The 25,386-nt window shown below is 36.8% G+C and overlaps 1 protein-coding gene across 1 annotated transcript in view; it reads left to right on the top strand.

The window, feature by feature from the left end:
- Positions 1 to 22,129, top strand: part of qrfprb (pyroglutamylated RFamide peptide receptor b) — a 32,492-nt gene extending 10,363 nt beyond the window's left edge. The window contains exons 2-6 of the mRNA XM_056469762.1: positions 2,809 to 2,967; positions 7,888 to 7,949; positions 15,350 to 15,585; positions 19,927 to 20,024; positions 21,458 to 22,129. Of these exons, the coding sequence (XP_056325737.1) occupies positions 2,809 to 2,967; positions 7,888 to 7,949; positions 15,350 to 15,585; positions 19,927 to 20,024; positions 21,458 to 21,840 (938 nt within the window). The 3' untranslated portion in view covers positions 21,841 to 22,129. The remainder of the gene's footprint in view (positions 1 to 2,808; positions 2,968 to 7,887; positions 7,950 to 15,349; positions 15,586 to 19,926; positions 20,025 to 21,457) is intronic.
- The last annotated feature ends 3,257 nt before the right edge of the window (positions 22,130 to 25,386 follow it).

Raw genomic sequence — 25,386 nt, 5'->3', positions numbered from 1 at the left:
ATAAATCATTGAATAAAGTTATTTTTGTTTACTTCGCGCACAGAAGTATTCTTGCAGCTTCATATAATTATGATTGAACCACTTATATCACATGGACTTATTTTGACTATGTTTTTGGTTCCTTTCTAGGCATTGAAAAATGCATATCCAGTGAATCTAATCTATCTCCACAGTAGAAAAAGGCAGCAAACCTTTAACAATAAAATGTGTGTCGGCCCTGTGGCATTCATCTTTCCTTTCTTTGTTCATTTGTACTGTTTCTGCCAGTGTAAATGGATTATCACTTGATGGTCTCCTAATTCCAGGGTCAGCAGGAGCAGAGACTATAACATTAATGTGAAGAAAACATGACAGCTAAACTGTTAATGCAGCCAAGGATAAGGACATTTATATAAGTTTAATGTGAGGTAAACTTCATCATTTACTGTTAACCTTAAAGCATTTAATTATCAACTTAGCCAGGTATTTAAAGCCATCGAAACAGTACATAACGTTACACAGCGTACGTTAGGTCAAAAAAGGATTACTAAATTTACCCCGCACAAACCTAAGCCCCGTTTACACTGTCAGGTCTTGATGCCCAATTCTGTATACATATGATACTGCCTATATCAGATTTTTTTTGTCTGTCCGTTTACACGTTCTTTTAATTGTGACCCATATCCAATTCATGTCTTTACACTTGCCGTACAGTTTACGATGCATGCATAGACGCGGGTTTTAGCATATGTGCCACACTAGCCTCAATGGAAGAAACAGTTGTATATAGCTCTGCGAAATATGCGAAGTATAAGCAGTTAATGGTTCAGTCCAGATTTACCCCCACACAGTTTAGGTAATGGTATGGCCCTGATTTGTGTGTGTGTGTAGTTGATGTAGCCTTTGCCTGTGTGCGCACTGGTGTTGTTGGAGAGAATAAAGTTGTTCTGTGTAGCCCGCAGTGAGTGTGTTATTAGCGACAAAAAGCAAAAGTTACAACACAAAGTTCGCCCAACTTTAAAATGATTTTGAGGCGGAGGAGGAGGGAAAGGGCCGTCATCGCAGCTTGCGCTTATGGTTTATATGCTTTATGATGTCCTCCATCATTCAGAGGAATGTGTGAGAGAGATCTCAGGTCTGGTGGGAGCAAATTGTGGCGACTGATCACTTTCCTCTATGTTTCCTCTGTTGTTGTTGTTTACCGCGTCGGAATCTCCACACACGCTCTTCCTTCTACATCATTAAACCGCGGAGAAGCAGCACATTGTCACAAGTTTAATGATGATGAGAACAGAACGCCTCAATAAATCCGATCTGCCTGTTTACATGAGTCGCATTGTCACATATCCGATTTATATCTGATTTATTTCCACATATGAAGGAGACCTGAAACTGATTGCTGAATATCCGAATGCATGCGTTTTTTTTCTGTTTAAACGGTCATCATACAGATCCGATCTGTCACATATGAACAAAAAAATCGGAATTGGGTCACATTTAACTGCAGTGTAAACGGGGCCTTAAACTGAACTTTAACGGTAGCAAGTGCTAAAAGTTAACTGATTTTGTATGTCTGTTTGACAATTGGACAAGCTCTGTGCGAGTGGGCGTAACCGCCGTAAACTATTGATTTTCAAGACAGCCTCGCTGCAGCGCAGACAATCACCAGCATTTGATCCGGGCACATTAAGGATGCAGGTTTTCTCCAAGTTGTGCTCACTGACGTTGACAAGATTATACCCTTGGGTATCGAAATTTGGTACCGAACGAAAATGATTTTTTCGATACTCGGTAGTATCGAGACGATTCAGTCGGTGCTTAAAAAGTATCGAACTCGATACCCAGCCCTATATGTGACACAGATCGGCTCTGTTTGATGACCGTGTAAACAGAAAAAAAACGCATGCATTTAGATATTCAGCAATCGGTTTCAGGTCTCCTTCATATGTGGAAATAAATCAGATATAAATCGGATATGTGACAATGCGACTGTCATGTAAACAGGCAGATCGGATTTATTGAGGCGTTCTGTTCTCATCATCATTAAACTTGTGACAATGTGCTGCTTCTCCGCGGTTTAATTATGTAGAAGGAAGATAAGCCTGCTGTGAAAAGTGCCACGAACATCCTGAAAAAATAATCTTGTTAAAATATATTTCTTAAAATAAAAGTATCGAAAAAAGTATCGTTCGGAACCGGTATCGAATTCAGTGTATCTGTATCGAAAATTTTGGAATGATACCCAGCCCTACTTTTAAAAGATGATGTAAGCTGGTCGTCAAAACAATCGGATACAGTCACAAAATTGGAATTGACCATCAAAATCTGCAGTGTAAATGCAGCCAAAAGGTATTCAAGTTTACAGTATACAACATACTTTGTAGAAATTCTGTGAATTAAGCTGCATAACCCTAAAGAAACAATGCTTATCGAAAGGATAAGAGTTGACTCACTTGAGAACAAAAATGATTGATTTGATTTTGTTTACATTTTTATCATTTATGAGGAAAAAGCTTGCTTATGGGTGTGACAGATGTTAAATTGGCACTCGTGTGACTTTGGTAAATCAAATATAATTGTTTAAAACATTGACAGACATTGAGTTTTTTCCAGTACTGTCAAATACAAGCCTACACTCAAAACTTAGAAAGGGTTTTGCTATTTATACTCCACAAGAAAATGCAGATTTCAGTGCATTCACTTGTTTACTCATTAAACTGAATTATAAATACATTATCAGCCATATATGAGTTAAGCACTACTCTAAAGTGTGCTTCCGGCTTTTACTATGTGTATCTTGTTTATTTATTTTTTGTGTTGTGCCTTCAGGGGTTCTAGTATGCAAGACGGTTCCTTTTGTACAGACCACGGCCATCGTAACTGGAATTCTCACCATGACCTGCATCGCCATCGAGAGATACCAGGGCATCGTGTATCCGCTCAAAATGAAGCGGCAGTACACGCCGAAACGGGCCTACAGGATGCTAGGTGAGGTCAAACACCCACACAACACTCTGATTACTTTCACATTCATATAAACATGCAGACAAGATGAAAACGAATTGACTCAACATACCCTCCCCGAGGCACATCCCCGCTGTTTGGGAGCAAGATTCACAAGATACTGTGGAGAAATAAAAAAAGTGAATAATCTAAATGTATTACCATGCATCTGCTCTTTTAGCAGATTTCAATAGTTGTTTCCATTCAATGATGTAAATTAGATTTATGTACAAAACTGGAAGATTGCATAAAACATTAGTGAATAAAGCAGCGTTTCCAGTCAACGAGAAACAAAAGAGACTAAAATCCAGTGGTGTAGAGTAACTATTTACAAATACTCAAATGACTGAAATTGAGTAGTTTTTCTCAGAAATTGTACTTTACTAAGTAGTTTTATAAATGTGCACTTTTATTTTCCCTTGAGTATATTTTTAGTGCTGTATTGCTACTTTTACTCCACTACTTTATTACTTCTTGTCTATGGGGATTAGAAAAATCCGTCCTGTGATTCCTGTCCAATCAAATCACACATAGAAAATAAATCGCCTCATAATGAACTACCTCAAGACATGTGCACTTTATAATTGCAGCAAACTGCTTAGAAGAATTAAAAGTGTCCAAGAAGATGTCCAAAATCTTTACACGCATTGACCCAGAGACTGTTTAGATGCATATCACTGATGAGAGAATGACGGATGTTTACTGTATGATGATCGAAATGGACTTAAACACCCAGCAGGCACAAGACGTCAACATGATGTCAGATTGACGTTGTACCCCAACATCGTGGGGACGTTGCATTTTGTTTGGAAATGAAAATTGGTTTGACATCGGAACCCAACGTCAGGCCGACATCAACGTCCAACCTAAAATCAACCAAATATCAACATCTAATAATGGTACAGCTTGACGTTTTGTGGATGTTAACACTATGACGTCTATGAGATTTTGGTTGCCATACCTGACGAATAAATGTCAGTATTCAACGTCAATATGACATCTTGGTTTAAAATGTTGGCTTAACATTGGATTTTGGCCACTTTCTAACACAACCAAATATCAACATCATTTGACGTCTTTATTGGACATCAAAATAACGTTGTCCTTAGACACTGGCTAGACTTGAATTTTGGTCACCTGACGTCACAACCTAAATCTAACCTAATATTAACGTCTGATGACATTGTCCGCCAATAACTAGTGGACAATAACTAGATGCACTACAGAATGTTACGTTTACACACATCCACAAATTACATGCAAATGCATCAGCTTTTCACAGTGTAATACTCACTACTCTTGAGTACTTTTAAAAGGTCTACTTTTTACTCATACTTTGAGTAATATTTACAACAGATACTTTTACTCTACTTGCACTACATTTTTGGCAAGTAATGGTTAACTTAAGTATGATTTTTCAGGACTCTTTCCACCACTGCTAAAATCATAACTTCCTAATAAACTTGCACAGATATTGATCAGAGACATGTAGTTTAGTGCGGTTGGAGAAGCCACTGTGGTGTTTTTTCTTCTCTAATAAATAAGCTGACGCCTCAGAGAACGAAGACAAAATGCAATGAACGCGGTGGTTTTTGGAGGCGTAAGATGGTAGCGCAGACAGATGCTCAAAACAGTTCTGGAAGGAAAAATAACAGAATAATAATACTGAAGCACTGTGATGACGAACTGATGGCTGAGACCTTTTACAATCAGCACAACAACATTTCAGATTTTTACAATGTGCATAAAGCTGCAAACTCCATTAATGCAAAGTCCCTCAAACACACACATTTATATGTGATCAGCATCTGACAAACACTCAATCACATCGGTTTATTCACTAAATGTGTTTACAGCAGTTTATGCACATTTTCTCTAATCGGATAAAAAGTTTATCCCACTCAGTTGTGCGCATACATACTTTATGCACATTTTCAAAATGTATGCACATCTTGGCATTTACATTAATATTAAATTATGCCACATTACAAAATGCACATAAAGATGCAAACAGCGAGTGTCACCTTGGAGGGCAGCTTTCAGAAGCGGCTGAAAGTCTCTGTAGGTCCTGATTATTTGTCTGATGTAACTCCCATCAGCCACTGCAGCAGATTACTAAAGCACAGAGCACGGTATTATATCCACACACTGCTGGGCTGTGATATAATGGCTTCATGTGGAGATCTGGGCCTGTATTCACAAAATATTTCATCTCAGCACTAAGATTATGGAGGAAATGGCCCTAGTGCATAGGTGAGAAAATCCATCTGGTTGCATTTGTGAGGAAATCTGCAGGTATACAGCTGTCCGATTTACAATTGTAAAACACATTATGTCGTTTGTTAACACAACTGGAATTTCGCTTAAGCTAACATTTGTTTTTGCAAAGTGGTTTCTGTTTGTGAGTTGAGTGATTCTTGAATTAAATTGAATTTTATTTGACAGATTTAAACACACTGTACAAAATACAAGTATCCTATACATTATGAAATAAAACCATAGACGATAAAAACACAATAAAGCCCTTGGCTTGTTTCCATTGTGGTCCTCGCTGTTAAAAACTAAGTATGGCTGCAAAGTACAGTTAATGCATAAAACAAACAGTACCTCCACATTTTTAAGCAAAAATATTCACAATAAATGCTACAATATTTATATATATATATATATATATATATATATATATATATAAACATCATCATCCACCATGCAAAACTAACTATTATCATCAAACAACCATCTTTTGATCACAAAGCAGGTCGTGTTTGTTTGCAAAATGCTAGATTTGTTTGTGAAATATTGGCACCAATTTCACTACATATAGAAGATCTCCAGAAGTCAACAGGAGTAAAAGCTTTCTCTTAAAGCGGTTCATAAATCTGCTGAGATGAACTTTACTGAGGATTATGCGCTTAAGTCAAGACGTATGAAATACTGTTTCCGGGTCCAAGCCGCTTCTCATGTGAATTGAAAAAAATATTCATTTATGACCACTTTTTAGACATGTCACACATTCAAGCGTGGGGGTTTCTGGGAAGAGTGAGGGTGGGGCTGAGCTTGTCGCTGTGGGTGATATCATCATGCTCATTTACTATGCACACTAAGCATAACTATTTGATTGGCTGATGGGGAGGGGGAGGAGTCTCAATCAGATTTATTCATGGCAGCTCTGCAGAGCACAATATTTAAAATAAAAATGAGACCACATTCAAATGAAGACTTAAAAAATAAAGACTACGTGAAGAATTGTATTGTGAAATGTCATGGACATTAAATATAATTTTTTTGTTTTCAGAGTACATTTTTAAAATATAATTTAATATATTTTCTCTGAAAATTGACATAAAACAACTTAAATATCTAAAAATATCCTTTTATTAGTGGAGATTTCGTTTGCAGAATCATGAATGACGAGGGTTTCTTTCACCAGGATATTAATAAGGTTGTATTGGTGAATGTTAGTTTATCTAATTACTAATAAATTTATTACATTATCTTTGATAACATTAGTTAATGAAGATAGTTGTTCATTGCTAGCTCATGTTAACTCGCAGTGCATTAGCAGGGCTTGAAATTGCGAAGACTTTGGTCAGTGCATAATGAGAGCGTGCATTTAAAACATGCAGTTTTCCTGGGAATACACGTTTTCTTTCTCATACACAAACACATGTGCACAGGTCAGTCACGGACACGAACCGAAACGAACCTTTATTTTGTCCATTCTTTCTTCAGATGCATTTTATTTTTCTATTTAGTTACAAGTTGCAGCTTTCAGCATTGAACTGAATGATTTATTATAATATTTTTTTATTAAACTGACATGCATATAAAAATAATAGTGGAAAAAGTATATTTCTTACTGCAATGCTTCATTTTTGTTTGATGCAAACCATACATTTATTTTTCATGAAGAATTTTTAGAGCAGTTAATTCACATTCAAGCACAATCAAGGCAGCAAGATGAAGAGAAATTCATTATTGTTAATATTATTGTCATCTTTAATATTTTATAATTATTAGACATTCATTTTGGAATTATTGTGTAAATATCAATAAGTCAACAAAGCATTAGTTAGATCGGTGTATCTGATTTTTGTTAATCCTGATTGATGTTGTGGGTGCTCCTAAATTTAAGTTGGGAGCACTGGTGCTACTAAGTAAAAAAGTTAATTTCGAGCCCAGATTAACTAAAGTTACAAGCATAAATGTGGATTTTAATAATGCATTAGTAAAAATTGAACTGATTAATAAACGCTCTACAAGTATCGTTCATTATTAGTAATTACATGATCTAACAAGCTTATTTCAACCAACATTATTATATGAAAATAGAAAGCTGAAACTATGCGAATAGATGGCGTAATTTACACCCGCTTCATCAGTTATTTTAACTACAAATACTGATCATTACACAGCTTAAAATTGACAACAGCTATTTTCCTATATAATTATGACAAATATCCTCATTTTATTGATTTTATTGTTATAATCCCACACAATGTTTTGTAGTGTAAGCGGTTTTACTGTTTACTGCAGTATTTACATAATAACATAGGAGCTAATGAAGTCTCGTCCATTCAAAGAACAGATTATTTCTCCATTGAAAAAACAAGGCGGGTAGCACTAATTAACAACCTCGGCACTCAAAGAAAGGCCTGTCTTTAAAGATTTATAGGTTATGGTTTTAAAAAAAATCCCCTTGTGGAGAAAATAACAGCATGAAACCATCATTAGACATTATTGTCGGGCAATAAGGTGGCACAGAGAAAACAATGGATAATAAACTGTGTATATATGAAATGGGGCTGGCCAGGGGCTTTTGTTCAGGTATTTTGAGATGCATGTCTGTTCTTCATTAACATGACAGACCTGCTAATAATCAGACTTTTCACATACTGTGTGCAGGGCTGGTGTGGATCGCTGCGGTCATGGTCGGATCTCCAATGCTGTTCGTACAACAGTTAGAGGTGAGCGACGCCACTAAATTAAAGAAACACCGAGCACACAGTTAAAACAATACACAAACATATATATATATATATATATATATATATATATATATACAGATGCATTGTCAACACTGTTTATTTCATTAATAAATACATAGCTTTATAAGACTCCATTTACAGTATTAATAAAAGTTATTGAAAAAAAACATGAAAGAAAGAGGCAGCTTAATCTTATTAATAGATGCATTAATGTAATTAAAGACATGTAATTTTAGCTGCTGTCTTCCACCAATATGTACTTTCACTACTAACCGACGGTTAATTATGGCTATTGTGATGTTATGTTATATATTCAGCTGATGTTGCAGTGCAAGAACATGTATTAAAAAAGCCCTCGGTATTCGTGAGCTGAGAGAGAAGTGCAGGAGTATTGAGTTTCTGCTGTGTCTTGCTCTGGAAACTGAAACTGATAAAGTCTGAAGCATGCGAGTTTGCAGCCTTAACTGTGAAAGAGATGCTGTAAACTCTGGAGAAATGAACAAAGTTAAAGTGTGATGGACAGAAACACACTAACAAACTGCTTCAGAGGCTGTTTACATATCGCAAGAAAGAGAGATGCGCGAGCGCACACTCACACACACACACACACACACACACACAAGGAAGGTTTCCATCGTATATACACACACATTTCAGTCAGACACCTCTCCAAACACTTACTTTCCTGCCAATTAAAAAAAAAACTGTGACGAGAACTGAATGGTTCAGGTTTTGTTTTGATTAACCGCCCCATCCCTACAATATATATACAATTATAAACAGTGGTGAAAACGTCACTATTTTTCACAGAAAACTTATTTCTAAACGTGCCGTTGACTTTAAATTTTCACAAGAAGTGAAGAAAACAAATCAAATTGGTTTACAAACAAAGTTATGTGTAATAACATGAAATGAAGCAGGGAAAAAGTATTGAACACATGAAGAAAGGGAGGCGTAGAAAGGCAGTGAAAGCCCAGACAGCAGCTGAAATCTCTCAGTAGTTCTTTGCAGTCCTTAGATTTTCTTTTTCTGAAGCGCCTGAGAGTCTCCTCGGCTGTGTTTTGGATCATTGTCCTGCTGAAATGTTTCTTCTTCATCCTCCTGCTAATGTAGATGTTGGACTGAAGCAGCTGATATTCATTTACACTGAGGAAGGGCAGAGGGTTGCTGAAGAACTACTGAGAGATTTCAGCTGCTGTCTGGGCTTTCACTGCTGAACTGCACCTCCCTTTCTTCATGTGTTTTAAATATTTTTTCCTGTGTCATTTCATCTTATTACACAGAACTTCATTTGTAATCTATTTTGATTAGTTTTTCTTTTGATATATGAATTTCTTTGGTTGTTATTAACATCTAGTGAAAATTTCAAGTCAATGGCACCTTTAGAAATATGTCTTCTGAGAAAAATGCTGTTCAATACTTATTTTCCCCAATATATATATATATATAAAAACACACACATTAGCAGTAAAAATGTGAAACAGTAAAACCTCTTACACCTCTTTCCAACAGGGAAAACCACCAACCTTCAAGAATGCATGATTTTATGCTGTCATGGCTTTGCAATGATAAAAAGTCACTATAATAGAAATCAATGGGGCAAAAAAAGCCACAAACATAACGGAAGTTGAGTAAATTTGAACAATACACAAGGGTAAAGTGGCTTGAAATGTTCTATTTTTTGTATTATTTTTGTTTTAATCATATATAAAGAGTGCATGAGTCCGTATTAACCGATAGCAGTTAATGAACACTAGGATAATTCCTTTGACGCATTAAAAATATTAATGTAATGAAGTCTGACAGAGTCCGTCAGCGGATCAAACACCGCGTCCTTGACATCGGCGGAGACGGCAGAGGTTTGCTGGAGTGTGTTTCACTTCTGAGAGTCTTATCGCTGATCTTCATGTGTTATTCATTGGTTTATTAGAGTTCAGCATAAAGACTGATTATTCTCCTTCACTGGAGCACATCAGCCTGCAGATCTAGAGGAGATTCAGTAACACAGACAGGAGAGCGTCTTAACATCAGCACTTTATCATTTTTCTCACATTTCTGACATTTTGTTGCTGATTCTGGCATTTTCATAGAATTCTGACTCTACATTTTTTGTGTCTCAGTTCTTTCTCTGAATTCTGGAGTTTACATCTAAAAGTTCTGACTATCTCTGGCATTTTCTTAGATTTAGGATTTTTTATGGGTTTTGTAATTCTGGCATTTTTATTTATTTATTTATTTATTTTTAGAATTTTCTCAGTTCTATGCAAGACAGGGCTCAAAATTACTTGGTAGCACCGGAAGAAGCCAACAAAAACGACTGAGCAACACTGCAAATTGTATATTAACAAATTTATTGTATTTAAAAACAACACCATTCAGAACTAACAAAAACCATAATCAACTATCTAATGCTGTGATGACTTATTGATATTTGTGCAATAATTCCAAAATGAATGTCTAATAATTGTTAAATATTAATGGTGACGATGACAATAATACTAACGGAATTACATTTCTCATTATCTTGCTGCCTTGAATGTGCTTGAATGAGTTATCAGCTATAAAAGTCCGACTGTTACTTTATGAAAAATAAATCTATAGTTTGCATCAAACAAAAATTAAGCATTGCAGTAAGAAATATCCATTTTGCACTATTGTTTTTATTCGCATGTCAATTTAATAAGTAATATTTCTGCTACAAAACATAAATGTAAGATATATCAGAATCAGAAAGAGCTTTATTGCCAGGTATGTTCACACATATGAGGAATTTGTTTTGGTGACAGAGCTTCTACAGTGCAACAGGATTACAGAGACAGGACAAAAACAGATAATAAATATATATTTTTAAAAATTGAAGTAGTGAGTGCAAATATACAGATTGACAAGTGTATGTACATGTTTATTACTATATACAGCGTTATATGTGCAGCTGTTATGTGCAAATTGGCATGTAAAGTGTGTTGTTAAATAAGTGTATATGTGTATAAAGTGTATAGCAAGTAGTGATGTTGGTTCCACAATTATTATCATCAAGTGTTCATGAGATGGATTGCCTGAGGGAAGAAACTGTTTCTGTGTCGGGCTGTTCTGGTGCGCAGTGCTCTGTAGCGTCGACCAGAAGGTAAAAGTTCAAAGAGGCAGTGTGCTGGGTGTGAGGGGTCCAGAGTGATTTTGGCAGCCCTTCTGCTCGCTCTGGATAAGTACAGTTCTTGGGGAGTAGGAAGGGTTGTACCAGTGATTCGCTCAGCAGTCCGAACTATTCGACGTAGTGATACTTTATATATAATAAATCATTCAATTCAATGCTGAAAGCTGCAAAGCAGTCATCAGAAACGAAATACAAAAATAATATGCATCTCAAGAAATAATGGACAAAAGTAAGGAAGAAAAGTCTCACTTCTGCCACTCTTTAAAAGTTTTGGTTTGGGTCTGTGTCATTTTAAACGCTCAGTCTCGTTATGTGCAGATTTACGTTTTTCTGTGTTTGTGGAAAAGCAGGAGACTCAGACGACCTACTATACGAGCGGTGCAGAGCAGGATTCTCGCGACGACCACCTGCACAGCACTGTTCCTTGTCAAGAAGTTTAAACTTAGTAAAGGCGAGCTTCTTTGGCGATGATGCATACTTAGATTTTACATTTAGCAGCCGTTTGCACTGAACACACAGTGAATGCAACGCATCGAGATTCGGGCCATTAAAAACACTCGATTGACCTCGGCTGGCGGATCAACATTCACCACATGATCGCTGTCATCGGCGCCATTATTTTTAACTTTAGGTGGGTTTGCAAACCTGTGTACTTTTTATTGTCTTCCTCAGCCCTTTGCAGTTACAAAAGCTCCCTGACATCTGACAGCAGAAAGCTTTAAGTGATTGACAGCTAATATGAACCAATACAGCAGCAGGGAAGAGCGATTCAGCATGTTTTTAGGAGAAAAATCAAAACAGGTCGCACTACAACCATAATATGCAGTCACACAAATGCTCCTAAATCTATTAAGAGGTCACATAAATGAAATTTTGACAATTTTGGTCGCATATGCACCCAAAATTTAGAGAGCTGTAAGAATTTTTACATTTTCTTTGTATTTCAGGCATTTTTTTCTTCTTAGAATCCTGACTTGATTTCTTCTGAATTCTGGGGTTTACATCCAACAGTTCTGATATATATATATATTTTTTTTTTCGGCATTTTCTTTGATGTCTGACTTCCTAATGTCTTTATTCCTATCATACAAAAAGTCAGACCCTTCTTAACAGATCATGCTGCACAACTTTTAGTCCAAGCCCTTGTTATTTCAAGAATGGACTACTGCAATGCTCTTCTAGCTCGTCTCTCCTATCTTGCACTCTCAAGCCTCTACAGATGATCTAGAACACTGCAGCTCATCTGCTCTTCAATGAGCCAAAGAGAGCCAATGCAACAACTCTCTTTATCTCTCTGTATTGATTACCTGTTGAAGCTCGGATTAAGTTCAAATCACTGATGCTTGCTTACAGGACAGCCACGGGCACTGCACCTTTTTACCTCCACCTGCTTCTGAAGGTCTACACCCCCTCCAGGAGCCACCAGTCAGGGTGTGAGCACCACCTAGTGGTGCCATCTCAGAGAGGCTATAAGTCACTTTCCAAAACCTTTCATTCAATGTTCCACGCTGGTGGAATGATCTTCCCATTACCACTCGGACTGCCGATTCAGTGGTATCCTTCCAAACGTCAACTAAAAACCCATCTCTTCTTCTAATAAATAAATAAACTCCTACTCTAGCACTAAATTCTCTGAGCACAAACTAATTATGAGTTTGTGTCTGAGTTGAATTCAGAGGTTTACATCTAAGAGTTTTTCATTTTTCTTTGTAATTCAGTCATTTTTTTCTTAGAATCTACACTTAATTTACTCTGAATTATAAAGTTTTCTTCTAACAGTTCTGAAGTTTTCTGCCATTTTCTTACACTTATGACTTCTTACGTGTTTTGTGAGTTTGTCACTTTTTCTTAGAATTATGTTTGTCTCGATTCAGACTTTACATCAAACAATTCAAATTCTTTCCTTTCTAATTCTGTCATTTTCTTAGAGTCCTATAGAAGTTTCTATACTCTTTCTGTCTATTCAAACATGCAAAATCCACTTTTCTTAAGTAAGTATATAAACTCGGACAAACTTTGAGAGCTGAAAAGCATTTCTGATGGGCTGAGAAGCTTGACACTTCATTCAGAAGACACATTTCAGCAATTCCTCAACAGAAAGACCTTTCATTTTTTGCTTGCTCCAGCTCCAAAAATAACAGCTTTCGGCAACTTTAACACTAGAACTACAGAGGCGGGCAATTTGTAGAGGTTCAGCAGATTTCACCAAGTCAAATTAAATAGCAATGAACTGTGTGTCAGTCATACTGAGGTGATATAAACACAAGTGTCTTTTTTTATTTCCTGAGCCTAAAATAGGAACCAAATCCCAATAATTTTAAGGCCCACAGCAATGCGACTCCGTAGCATGGAGTGCTGTTTTTCCCGCCACCGAATTAATGGACGAGTGTATTAAGTTGTCTCCATAGTAATGCGCATAAATATGTCCACAGAACAGGATTTGCAAAGAAACTGTGATTAAAAGATCTGTTCAGCTCTCTGTGATCAGCTGCAGCTTATTTGTAATAAATACAGTAAAATGTAATTAATAACTGCTGGAATCAGCACAGGTGCATAGTGTCTATATATGAGAAGCAACAATATACAACAGCAAATACAGTGCAAAGTTAAACTTGTGTGTGTGTGTGTGTACTGCTAACTTTGTAGCAGCTTGTGTGTGTGTGTGTGCGACTCATCGTTGCATTAAGGCTTGAATAAACTCCACCACAAATACATCAAATAACCTTACTGTGGTAACTGCTTCACTGCTGGTGAAACACTGACAGAAGAAACAGCATATTGTAATGGTGGGCAGGGAGAAACGGGCTACAAAAACAGCTACATTTTGCTCAAAATGTGCATATTCTGCATTGTATAATCATTTTTCGGATCAGCCAAAAAGAGGAGACGAATGCAATTTGCTTCTTGGTTTTGGTTTCATAAAAGAAAATGAAGAAATAATCAAGTGAATAAAAATAAATAGTAAAATATTCAGTGCTGTGAACAATTCACTGTTACTGCTACTGTTGATAACACTAATTGTGGAAATTTAATATTATCATTTGTACAACCCATATGTATTTTTAGTCTCATCTTCAATAAATGGATTCAGTTATTCACTCATTAAACTTTATGTTTCATTGCTAGATGATCATTTCTGAAGAATAATTCAGTGGCATGTTTTTGATGGCTGGTTGTCGCCACCTATTGGTTAAATAATGTAATTGCCGCCTACAACTTTCATTTTTGAGCGTCAAGTTAAATGCATATGGTGATTTTAATCTTTACCGTAAACATCAGTGATTATATCTAAACTATACACTGTGTTATTTGACTCTTTGTATCTTCAAACTAACTCAAAAGACTAAAGACTCAATCTCTTTCTTGATTTTTGCATTTTCAGATTTGAATGCAGCGATGCGAAGGATTATTAAATATATGCAAATCACCACCATTTATAATTTATGTTATGTGTGTGTTGAGATCCCAATCTTTTATTGATTAATCATGCAGCTTACACTGAATGCATTAATGCAGGCTAAACAAGTAGTGACAGAAAACACCTTTAATAACCTAAGAAACCCACCACATCCCCAATAACCCACCACAACTTCTTCCGTCATCATTGTATTGTACAGGAAAGTCTAAATGCTTTCATACATGTGATTTGAATGACGCAAAAGGCGATCTCTCTGTGATCCTTACAAATGTATGATTAATCTACAAGTTCAAAAATTTATTAATCCACAAGTCACGTGTTCCGAACCATGGGTTGTGATCCATATGAATCATGGATCAACCGTGATCTGTTACACCCCTAATTCTGGAGACACCAAAGATGCATCTTACAGCTCGTAAAAGGGCTAGAAACCCTTTAAGGGACCAGAGAAATTAAAATAACTTTGTATTTTTAGATGTTAGTAACAGTATGATTTGTCTATCAACGTTATTTTTCAGGTCACCTCGTACTTCAGTTTCTCATCAAATCTTGACCAATCAAATGCTCTTTAGTGTCTAACAAGCCTCGCCCCCTTCAAGCAGCTTGAGCTCAACCACTCTCACTGGCAGAACTGTGATAAAAACCAAATGCTACTGGTTGTTTTTTGTAAAGGGGAGGAGCTACCCTATTCATATTTCACTTGAGATTACTCCAAACATCAAATAAAACTGCACATTTTAAAGCACTTCTCAAGACCTTTAAGAGTCTTACTTTGAGTCAGCTGTAGTGTTTCCTGTGTGTGCTTCTCAGGTGAAGTATGACTTCCTGTATGACCACCATCACGTGTGCTGTCAGGAGCGCTGGCACTCCCTACTGCAACGGCAGCTTTACACCACCTTCATGATGGTGGCGCTGTTCCTGCTGCCACTGGCCGCCATGCTGTTCCTCTATAGCCGTATCGGCGTGGAGCTCTGGATCCGCAAGCGTGTGGGAGACGCCTCCGTCCTCAGCACCATGAACCACAGAGAGATCAGCAAAATCTCCAGGTACACAAACACAACAGAGAAGAACATTAGCATGTGATGCATGCAGTGTTCAGTTACTCAGTTACCCCTCATTCACTCATCAGTATTTAAACCTGCTCGAGTTTCTGTCATCTGTTGAACGCAAAACATATAGGCTACTGAAGTATGCCAAAAAATCATTGAATTCTATAGTATCATGGTCCGAGCATGTTAATTATGCTAACAAAGCAGCTAATTACAGTAGCGACATGCTAATTATTCTAGAAACATAGTTACAACATGATAGTCACATTAATCATGCTAGCAATGTACTAACAACATGGTCATTATGAGAGAAACGTTAATTATGTCAACAATAATGTGATAAAATGATAACTATGCTGTTAACATGCCAATCATGTTAACAACATGCTAATATTGCTGTAAACATGCTAACAACAAGATAGTGAAATACTAAACATGCTTCTAATTTGCTATTTATGCTTACAACATGCTAATAATATTGTAAACATACTAACAACAAGATAGTGACATTTGTAACATGCTGATTATGCTAGCTACATGCTAATAATTTTGTAAATATGCTAACAACAAGAGTGTGAAATATTAAACATGCTCGTAATATGCTATTTATGTTAACAAACATGCGAGTAATGCTGTAAACATGCTAACAAGAATGCGAAATATTAAACATGCTCGTAATACGCTATTTATGTGAACAACATGCTAGTAATGCTGTAAACATGCTAACAAGAATGTGAAATATTAAACATGCTCGTAATATGCTATTTATGTTAACAACATGCTATTAATGCTGTAAACATGCTAACAACAAGATAGTGACATATTAAACATGCTCATAACATGCTAATTATGCTAACAAAATGCTAACCATGCTGTTAACATGCAAATTATGTTAACATCATGTTGATAATGCTGTAAACATGCTAACAAGATTGTGAAATATTAAACATGCTTGTAATTTGCTGTTTATGCTAGCAACATGATAACAATGCTGTAAATATACTAACAAGATAGTGACATATTTAACATGCTTGTAACATGCTGATTATGTTATCAACATGCTAATAGTTCTGTAAACATGCTAACAACAAGAGTGAAATATTAAACATGCTCGTAATATGCTATTTATGTTAGCAACATGCTAATAATGCTGTAAACATGCTAACAACAAGAGTGTGAAATATTAAACATGCTCGTAATATGCTTTTTATGTTAACAACATGCTAATAATGCTGTAAACATGCTAACAAGAATGTGAAATATTAAACATGCTCGTAATATGCTATTTATGTTAACAACATGCTATAATGCTGTAAACATGCTAACAACAAGATAGTGGCATTTTAAACATGCTCGTAACATGCTAATCTTGCTGGAGACATGTATGTCCCCACAGAACACATTAGCAAAGCCTACAGCGAACGAATTTAGGGACTACAAAAAAATACATCATAAACGCTTGAGGTTACGCACATTTACCAAGTGCACACACCCTGCGCAGCGATGGGGCGTGGCCAGAGGTGTTGTAATGTTGCAGCAGAGAAAGCTAAAATGGCATCCAAACGCTGCTATTTCCACAGAGCTTCTATTTCTGTATTTGGGCTTCCAAAGGACACGACACAAAGAAGTGCTTACAGTTTAATTTAAATATGTTCCAGAGAATTATAGAAAAGATATAGCAAGCATTTGACAACGGAGAGCTTCTCTCCCAGTTCAGTGCTGGATTTGGCTAAAACTCCTCCAACTGATAAAGCTGTGGATTGTGAGCGACAACCTTTAAGTGTTTTTATTTGTTAAAATTGATCAACTACATGCACAGTTCTAGTGTTAATGGTATGTTGCAGCGAGGACATAAACAAGGATGTTAACAACGGGAAATGCTGTTTGGCACCGCTAACAATTTAGCTACAAATTAATATTTATCCGTCAAAGCTCTGTAAACGCACACAATCTTCAGCAGCGTCTCTCTATACGGATGCTTTCCCTGCATTACAGATCTCAAATAACCAACCCAGGCTCATTCAGAAAACGTAGTCCCGAGGACGTTTCTGGAGACCGCGAATTATGTAGCCGGAGGTACGTATGGCTGCATATCGTTTTTAAGCGAACGCTGCGGGGCGGTATGACGCCGTTCCTTTTAGCGCTCGTCGGCTGACCGCTTACCTTCGTGTGGAGGTTGCTTTCCCGCCGCAACCAGTTTGTCCGGTTAGCTCGTCCTGTGTGTCGGCGGACTTGAGACGCAAGAGAGGAGCTGACCACGACGAGCACGTTCGAGTCCGGGGAAAGAGCGGTTCCAGAAATCAGGTAAGACTAAAACAGAATCAAAGAAATAAAGCGAAGAGGTTCATAACAGGGTGAGAATGTGGTAAAATCCGAAAATGTGGTAAAAAAATAAAATAAAAATCGGACCAGGGCTTTTCTTTTTCCGGACGGCTTTTGTAAATCGTTGGTTGGGTTTAGGGCGGGCGGGTCGATCGGTAAAATTGGTTGGGTTCGGGGAAGGAGAAAGGGGTCAATCATTCAGCCAGTCGGACAGACAGACGTTCGTTCGACAGCGGCCTCTGGTGGGTTCACGCAAGAACAGCGCGGGCGCGAACGGCACTCGCGGGAGACGTCCGAGAAGCCAAAAAGGCGCACACAGCGGCCTCTCACGGATTCGCGAAAACCAAAAACTGCAAAAATACATACCTCCCGGGACGTATTTTGCGGTCTCCAGAAACGTCCTCGGGACTACATTTTCAGAATAAGCCTTTGTTGCAAATAAACTCGCAAATGATATGCAACTAGAAAATATGACAGTCATTTTCAGCAGATTTTTCCAGCATATTTCTAATCATAATAGTTTTAATAACTCATTTCTAATCACTGATTTATTTTATCTTTGCCATGATGACAGTAAATAATATTAGACTAGATATTCTTCAAGACACTTCTATACAGCTTAAAGTGACATTTAAAGGCTTCACTAGGTTAATTAGGTTAACTAGGCAGGTTAGAGTAATTAGGAAAGTTATTGTATTAGATGGTTTGTTCTGTAGAGCAGTGTTTCCCAACCCTGTTCCTGGAGGCACACTAACAGTACATATTTTCGGTGTTTCTCTTATCTGACCCATTCATTTCAGGTTTTGGAGCCTCTTCTAATGTTCTGATGAGTTGATTCAGGTGTGTTTGATTAGGGAGAGGTTAAAAATGTGGACTGTTGGTGTGCCTTCAGGAACAGGGTTGGGAAACACTGCTGTAGACTATCGAAAAAAATGTCGCTTAAAGGGGCTAATAATTTTGACCTTAAAATGGTTCATAAAAAATTTAAAACTGCTTTTATTCTAGCTGAAATAAAACAAATAAGACTTTCTCCAGAAGAAAAAATATCAGACATACTGTGAACATTTCCTTGCTCCGTTAAACATCATTTGGAAAATATTTAAAAAAGAAAAAAAGAAAAAACGTAAAGGTGGGCTAATAATTTTGACTTCAACTGTATGTATATGTGTATATATATATATATATATATATATATATAAAACATGATTTTCTACAAATGAAGCATAAGCACGCATTGCTTTGCATCTTATAAACACAACTCACAAGTCTTAAAAATACACTGTGGACCACCTTTTTAAAGACCAATGAAGGGGTAGGGGTGTCCCAATTCTCTTTAGCTTGGAGGCCCAGGGCTCAGGAGAAGGGCTGGTTGAAAAATGAAGTTTTGCTAAATAGTCGGAGTCAGTAAAGATCGAAGCATTTTAACTGTAGTTCCACATTGTTCACCTAACACTGCTTATAACAGCTGATGAGATCACAGTAATGCTTTAACTGCTTTCACATAAACATTTTCACTAATTTAAAGAAAAAAAGTGCACTATAATATTCGCAGATTAGATCTAAACTTGCTTGTTTTAATGCATTTCACTTTCAACAGGTTGATTTAATGAATCTTTAAGTAGTATAACTGAGGTTGCAATTATTCATGAGATCAAAGCATTCGAATATACATTAAAACACCAATGCAAAGCTTCAAATGAGACCAATATTTTGAAATCAGAAACGTTAGATAATCAGAATGCACTGTGTGAACGCTGTAGAGCAATGATCTCAAACCTAATTTCTTGAGGGCCGCAGCTCTGCACAGTTTAGCTCCAACTAGCTTCAACTCACACATGCTTAAAAGTCTATAGTACTTTTGAACACCTTGATTATTTGTATTAGCTGTGTTTGATCAGGATTAGAGCAAAACCGTGCAGAGCTACGGCCCTCAAGAAATCGAGTTTGAGACCTATGCTGTTGAGTGAGAATGACCTGATGTGATTGAACAGAAACATACCTGCATGTCTCAAACAGGAAGAAGAAACGAGCTGTAAAAATGATGATCACCATCGTCCTGCTGTTCACCATCTGCTGGGCTCCGTTTCATATCGTCCACATGCTCTTTGAGTACAGTAAGTACAGTGGCTGGACAACATGACCTACAGTCAACCTCAATGAACTGAAAACCTGACATCACTTTTAATTATTGAGCGATTGTTTTGTTCTTAATTAATTTCTCCTCATAGTTCATTAAAAGTTTGTAAACACAGCCAAATATTTCAGGAGGGACATGGTTTCCTATTGAAAGGGTGGATTTATCTTTGGGAAATTACACATTGAAGTGCTGTTTACGGTTTATTTGTTGAATATTTCACAGAACTGAAATCGCAGCACACATTGCTGATCATGAATACTTCTTTTGAAAAAATCAGTTTTATACAAAACAATAGTAACTATAAAACAACTAAAATAATAACTAGCATCTTTTACAAATGAAATTACATTATAAATAGTCAGGTGAATTGTAGAACATAGACTACCTGACAAAAGTCTTGTCGTCTATCCAGGTTTTGATCATTTGGTTTCTGAAGTGGCTTATATGAAAGCCAAAGGCCTCTAGATTACACTTATTTTACCACAATAAAATCTGACCATGATTGATTTCTAATGATTTGATTAGGACAGTAAGGTCTGACTCTGCTTAGACTAAAGTCTGCTCACTGAACCTTCAGTAATGTCCAGTATAGAATATGTGCTCATGCTGCAGTGGAAACAGAATGAATATTGTGTCTGACTCCATCATGAGCTTGGAGGACTGCATCCATACATCTCTGCAATGACTCACATCACTGATTAATAAAGTCATCTGGAATGGCAAAGAAAGCCTTCTTGCAGGACTCCCAGAGTTCATTAAGAGTCTTTGTGTTCATCTTCAACGCCTCCTCCTCCATCTTACCCCAGACGTGCTCAATAATGTTCATGTCTGGTAACTGGGCTGGCCAATCCTGGAGCACCTTGACCTTCTTTGCTCTTAGGAGCTTTAATGTGGAGGCTGAAGTATGAGAAGGAGCACTATCCTGCTGGAGAATTTGCCCTCTCCTGTGGTTTGTAATGTAATGGGCAGCTCAAATGTCTTGATACCTCAGGCTGTTGATGTTGATCATCCACTCTGCAGATCTCTTGCACGCCCCCATACTGAATGCAACCCCAAACCATGATTACTCCTTCACCAGACTTGACTGATTTCTGTAAGAATCTTGGTCCATGCGGGTTCCAGTAGGTCTTCTGCAGTATTAGTGATGATTGGGATGCAGATCAACAGATGATTCAGCAGAGAAATCCACCTTCTGACACTTTAACACATGATCAACTAAAGGTCAAGTTATTATGTGCTGCTCTTACAACTGAGATCCAGCACAAGACTTTTGTCAGGTAGTGTATATGTATATGAATTGTGAAAATGTGATTAAAATGATAATGATCTGTAATCTTCATTCTGGAAGTTTAAAGATCTACTTCAGCTTTAAAGCTTGCTGTACTGTAATGCTGATACCTGTGCATTCAGACGACCTGGAGAAGAAACACGACGAGGTGACGGTGAACATGGTCATCGCTGTGGTGCAGGCCATCGGTTTCTCCAACTCCTTCAACAACCCCATCGTCTACGCCTTCATGAACGAAAACTTCAAGAAGAGCTGCGTCTCCACACTCTCACTGTACCTGCGGCGTCCCGCCCAGCAGAGCGTCCCGCGGCAGAACCTCAGCGTTCACTTCTCCAAACACCTCAAAACTGAAGCTTTCAGCGGAGCAGAGGAGCATCTGGAGCCGCAGCACAACCGTCTTCTGTCCTCGTCTCACGGAGAGCTGGAGATCTCCACAGCGTTCCCAGAGCAGAACGGACAAACCTCCAGCTCACAGCTTCCTTCCAGCAGCTCCTGCGCAAAATAAACTCGCCAAAAAAAACAAACGTTACGCATTTAGAGGAGCTCAGAGTCAGAGCATCTGCACAACTAAAGCCTGGCTCACACTGTGCAACGTCAGACACCATTTAAATCATGGATTCCTATTGAGCCTTTTCACATAGTCATGTTTCTCAGCAGCAGAAGTGGTCAAAGTTGGGTAAACTCAGAGCGCAGTGAATAGGAGAGTACAGCTAATCATTTATTTACAATCCTATTTGCTGAAATAATAACAGAAACACTCCACCATGCTGTTATCAAGACTTTCAGAGGAAGAGAAACAGTAGTGAGAGACTGATAACAGCTGTCAGAAGAGAGAATTAAGTCAGATTTACTGTCCCAATTCCAGATGCGCTGCATTACAGAACACTCTGCATAAGTGATAATATATATTTGATGCAAGGCTGACATAATGCATATGTAAATAAATATAAATGTACATAGGTTTTTATAAATTTAAACATTAAATTTAAGGATTTAAGAAGTTGATGACCGTTAAAGGCATCATGACCGGCTTGTGAAAAGCATCCAGTCTTTCACAGGGGATTGGAATGTAAATAAATATGAAAATAAATTTAAAATGCTGTAGTGTACTTTATTATTTATTTATTTTTTATTATTGTATGATATATCCTATAGCTAGGGCCAGACAGAATCAGCAGACATTTTTTTCTACTTCTGTGGGGAATTTTGTAAATAATCTGAGGATTTATGCAGAATTATTTTGGGAGTATCATAACTAAAAACTTAATATATGAAATAAAAAAAACACATTTAAACTTTTATTTAATGTCTACAGTGCAAATCCAATTAGATCCACTTATTTGGCAAACTAAGCAAGACTCTCATATAATATAGATCTACTAAAAGTCAGAGAATATTACTTTACAAACTGTAATGTAAATAAATATTTTTCATATTAGTCAATAATATAACAGAAATTAATTTAAAAACTGAATAAATTCTAATTTACAAACATTTACACAAGTAAATAAATAGACTCAATGGGCTAAAAATCTGGAATTTCTGCACTCACAGATTCTGTGTGGGCCTAACTATAGCTGTAGAAAAGCACAGTATTGACTCATTTAGGTTACTGTTGTGTTACCATAGCAATAGTAGAATCACCACAACAGATCAATTACTAGAGTTGTGTTGCCATAACTACAGAATCACCACAGAGGATCAATTATTGTAGTTGTTACCATAGCAACTATTAAACCACCACAACAGATCAAATACTGTGGCTAATGTTACCATAGCAACTATAGAATCAGCACAACAGACCAACTACTAGAGTTGTGTTACCATAGCAGCTATAGAATCACAACAGATCAATTAAAAGTTGTTACCATGACAACTATAGAATCACTACAACACCAATTACTAGAGTTGCTGTTCTCATAGCAACTATAGAATCTCACAACATACTGTATTAATTACTAGTTGTTGTTACCATAGCAACTATATAATCACAACAAAACAATTACTAGAGTTGCTGTTTTCATAGCAACTATAGAATCTCACAACATACTGTATTAATTACTAGTTGTTGTTACCATAGCAACTATAGAATCACAACAGAACAATTACTAGAGTTGCTGTTTTCATAGCAACTATAGAATCTCACAACATACTGTATTAATTACTAGTTGTTGTTACCATAGCAACTTTAGAATCACAACAGAACAATTACAAAAGTTGTTATTACCATAGCAACTATATAATCACCACAAACAGATCAGTTATTATAGTTGTTACTATAGCAACTATAAAACTGCCACAGCATATTAATTCCTATTGTTGTGTGACCATAGCAATAGTAGAATCACCACAACAGTTCAATTACTATAGTTGTTGTGTTACCATAGCAACTGTAGAATCACCACAACAGATTGATTCAAGTACTTTACCATGGAATGCTTCAAAAACACTACAGCATTTATATTAAGTAGAGGTGTATCTTTGTGAAACAAACTCAACATTATTTACAGTAATTCTAGCCTGAAAGCCGTGCTCTTTGATGGCTGCTTTGACATCTTTACTGACCGCTGATTAACCTTTTATTGGGCCCAGAACTATAAATGGTAACTTTACTGACATTGATTGCAATTCCAACCTTTAAAGTCATGAATGGTCAAAATTCTTCAATAACCCCCAAGCAGCAACACTACTCCAGTCTGACGAACAACAATCACAGAGCATTGTTATAATATTGCACAGTGTGAGCCTGGCTTTACACACAGACAGGAAATGACATCATCTGCAGGAGGATCCACGGTGAGACAAAAACATCAGAGCTAAGAAAACGCACAACAGACTGACCTCACTTGCCAACATCATTCCTACATGCTTTACACAATGTTTACATCATTACGGATGCCGTTTTTATTTCATTTCATTGTTTAAATATAGTATAATAATGTTTTCTATAAGTCTATAGCTTGATAAAGCAGGTCAAACAAAAAAAGATTAATAAATAAAGAATAATCAGAGCCTGAAAGACACTGGGGAAAATAGACCGCTTTCCCAGAGGAGGTATTTAGCGGTAGAGTTTTTTTTTGTTGATATTTTTCTATTTATGCATTAGTATTGTTATTTTAATTATAATGTTTCTGTTTTTATATTTGCATATTTTTATTTATTTCAGTACATCTATTAAACTAAACTAAAGTGACACGTTTTGTCATGCAGTTAGTTTAAATCAGAAATAGTGTTTGTCAACATAAGCGAACGCAAAAGCTTTGGAATGTATTTTCCCTTCAATGCTTATAGATTTATTGATTTATTTACAGGCTTTGTAGACATCGGGCAAGTTATGATGGAGTATTTACTTCCCTTTGTTTGGTAACAATTCAAAGTCTCGATGTAAAATTATCCAAAATTGTGTGATATCTATTTTTATACTTCATTACAAGCCAATTTAAAATGCATTGTAATATTTAACAGCATTAAAATGAATTACATTACAGTTACTCATGAGAGCATGCAATGCACAATTAGGTGCATGAGTAATGCTTTAAAAACCCTGTGGAAAATAATATAGTTAGCCATTAATTAAAAAACTACTTCACATATGTTTTATATAGAAAGGATTCAAGTGTTGCCATTTCCCCCTTAAAGTAGTGAAAGTCAACGCAGCACATCATTAGCAGAAAGCACTGTAAATACTGTACATACAACTGAATCATCAACAGCTGGAACTGTTAAACACTCCATGCCAATGTTTTCTCACTGGACACGTTTGTAAAAATGTATTAAAAACGCAGCGATAATGTGATGCTGTAGACTCACACTCAATTACAGATGCATTTTAAGGGCACTTCCATGCTTTGAAGGCAATCTGTGTGTTTGTTGTGTAACTGCATGTGTTTGCACGTCTCCAATGCATCTGACCAATGTCAACTTTTACTAAAGCACAACAAAAATGATCAAGAAGTGAAAGGATGTTGCTGTAATGTACATTTTATTCACACCCAATACATATTTACACTGCCATTTGTAGCAAACGCACAACCTGCATCAACTCAACTAA

The sequence above is a fragment of the Danio aesculapii genome, chromosome 12 (assembly GCF_903798145.1).
Source record: "Danio aesculapii chromosome 12, fDanAes4.1, whole genome shotgun sequence".
Classification (NCBI taxonomy): domain Eukaryota; kingdom Metazoa; phylum Chordata; class Actinopteri; order Cypriniformes; family Danionidae; genus Danio; species Danio aesculapii.
Note: the sequence above shows the minus strand (reverse complement) of the source record. Positions and strands in the feature narration are given on the sequence as shown.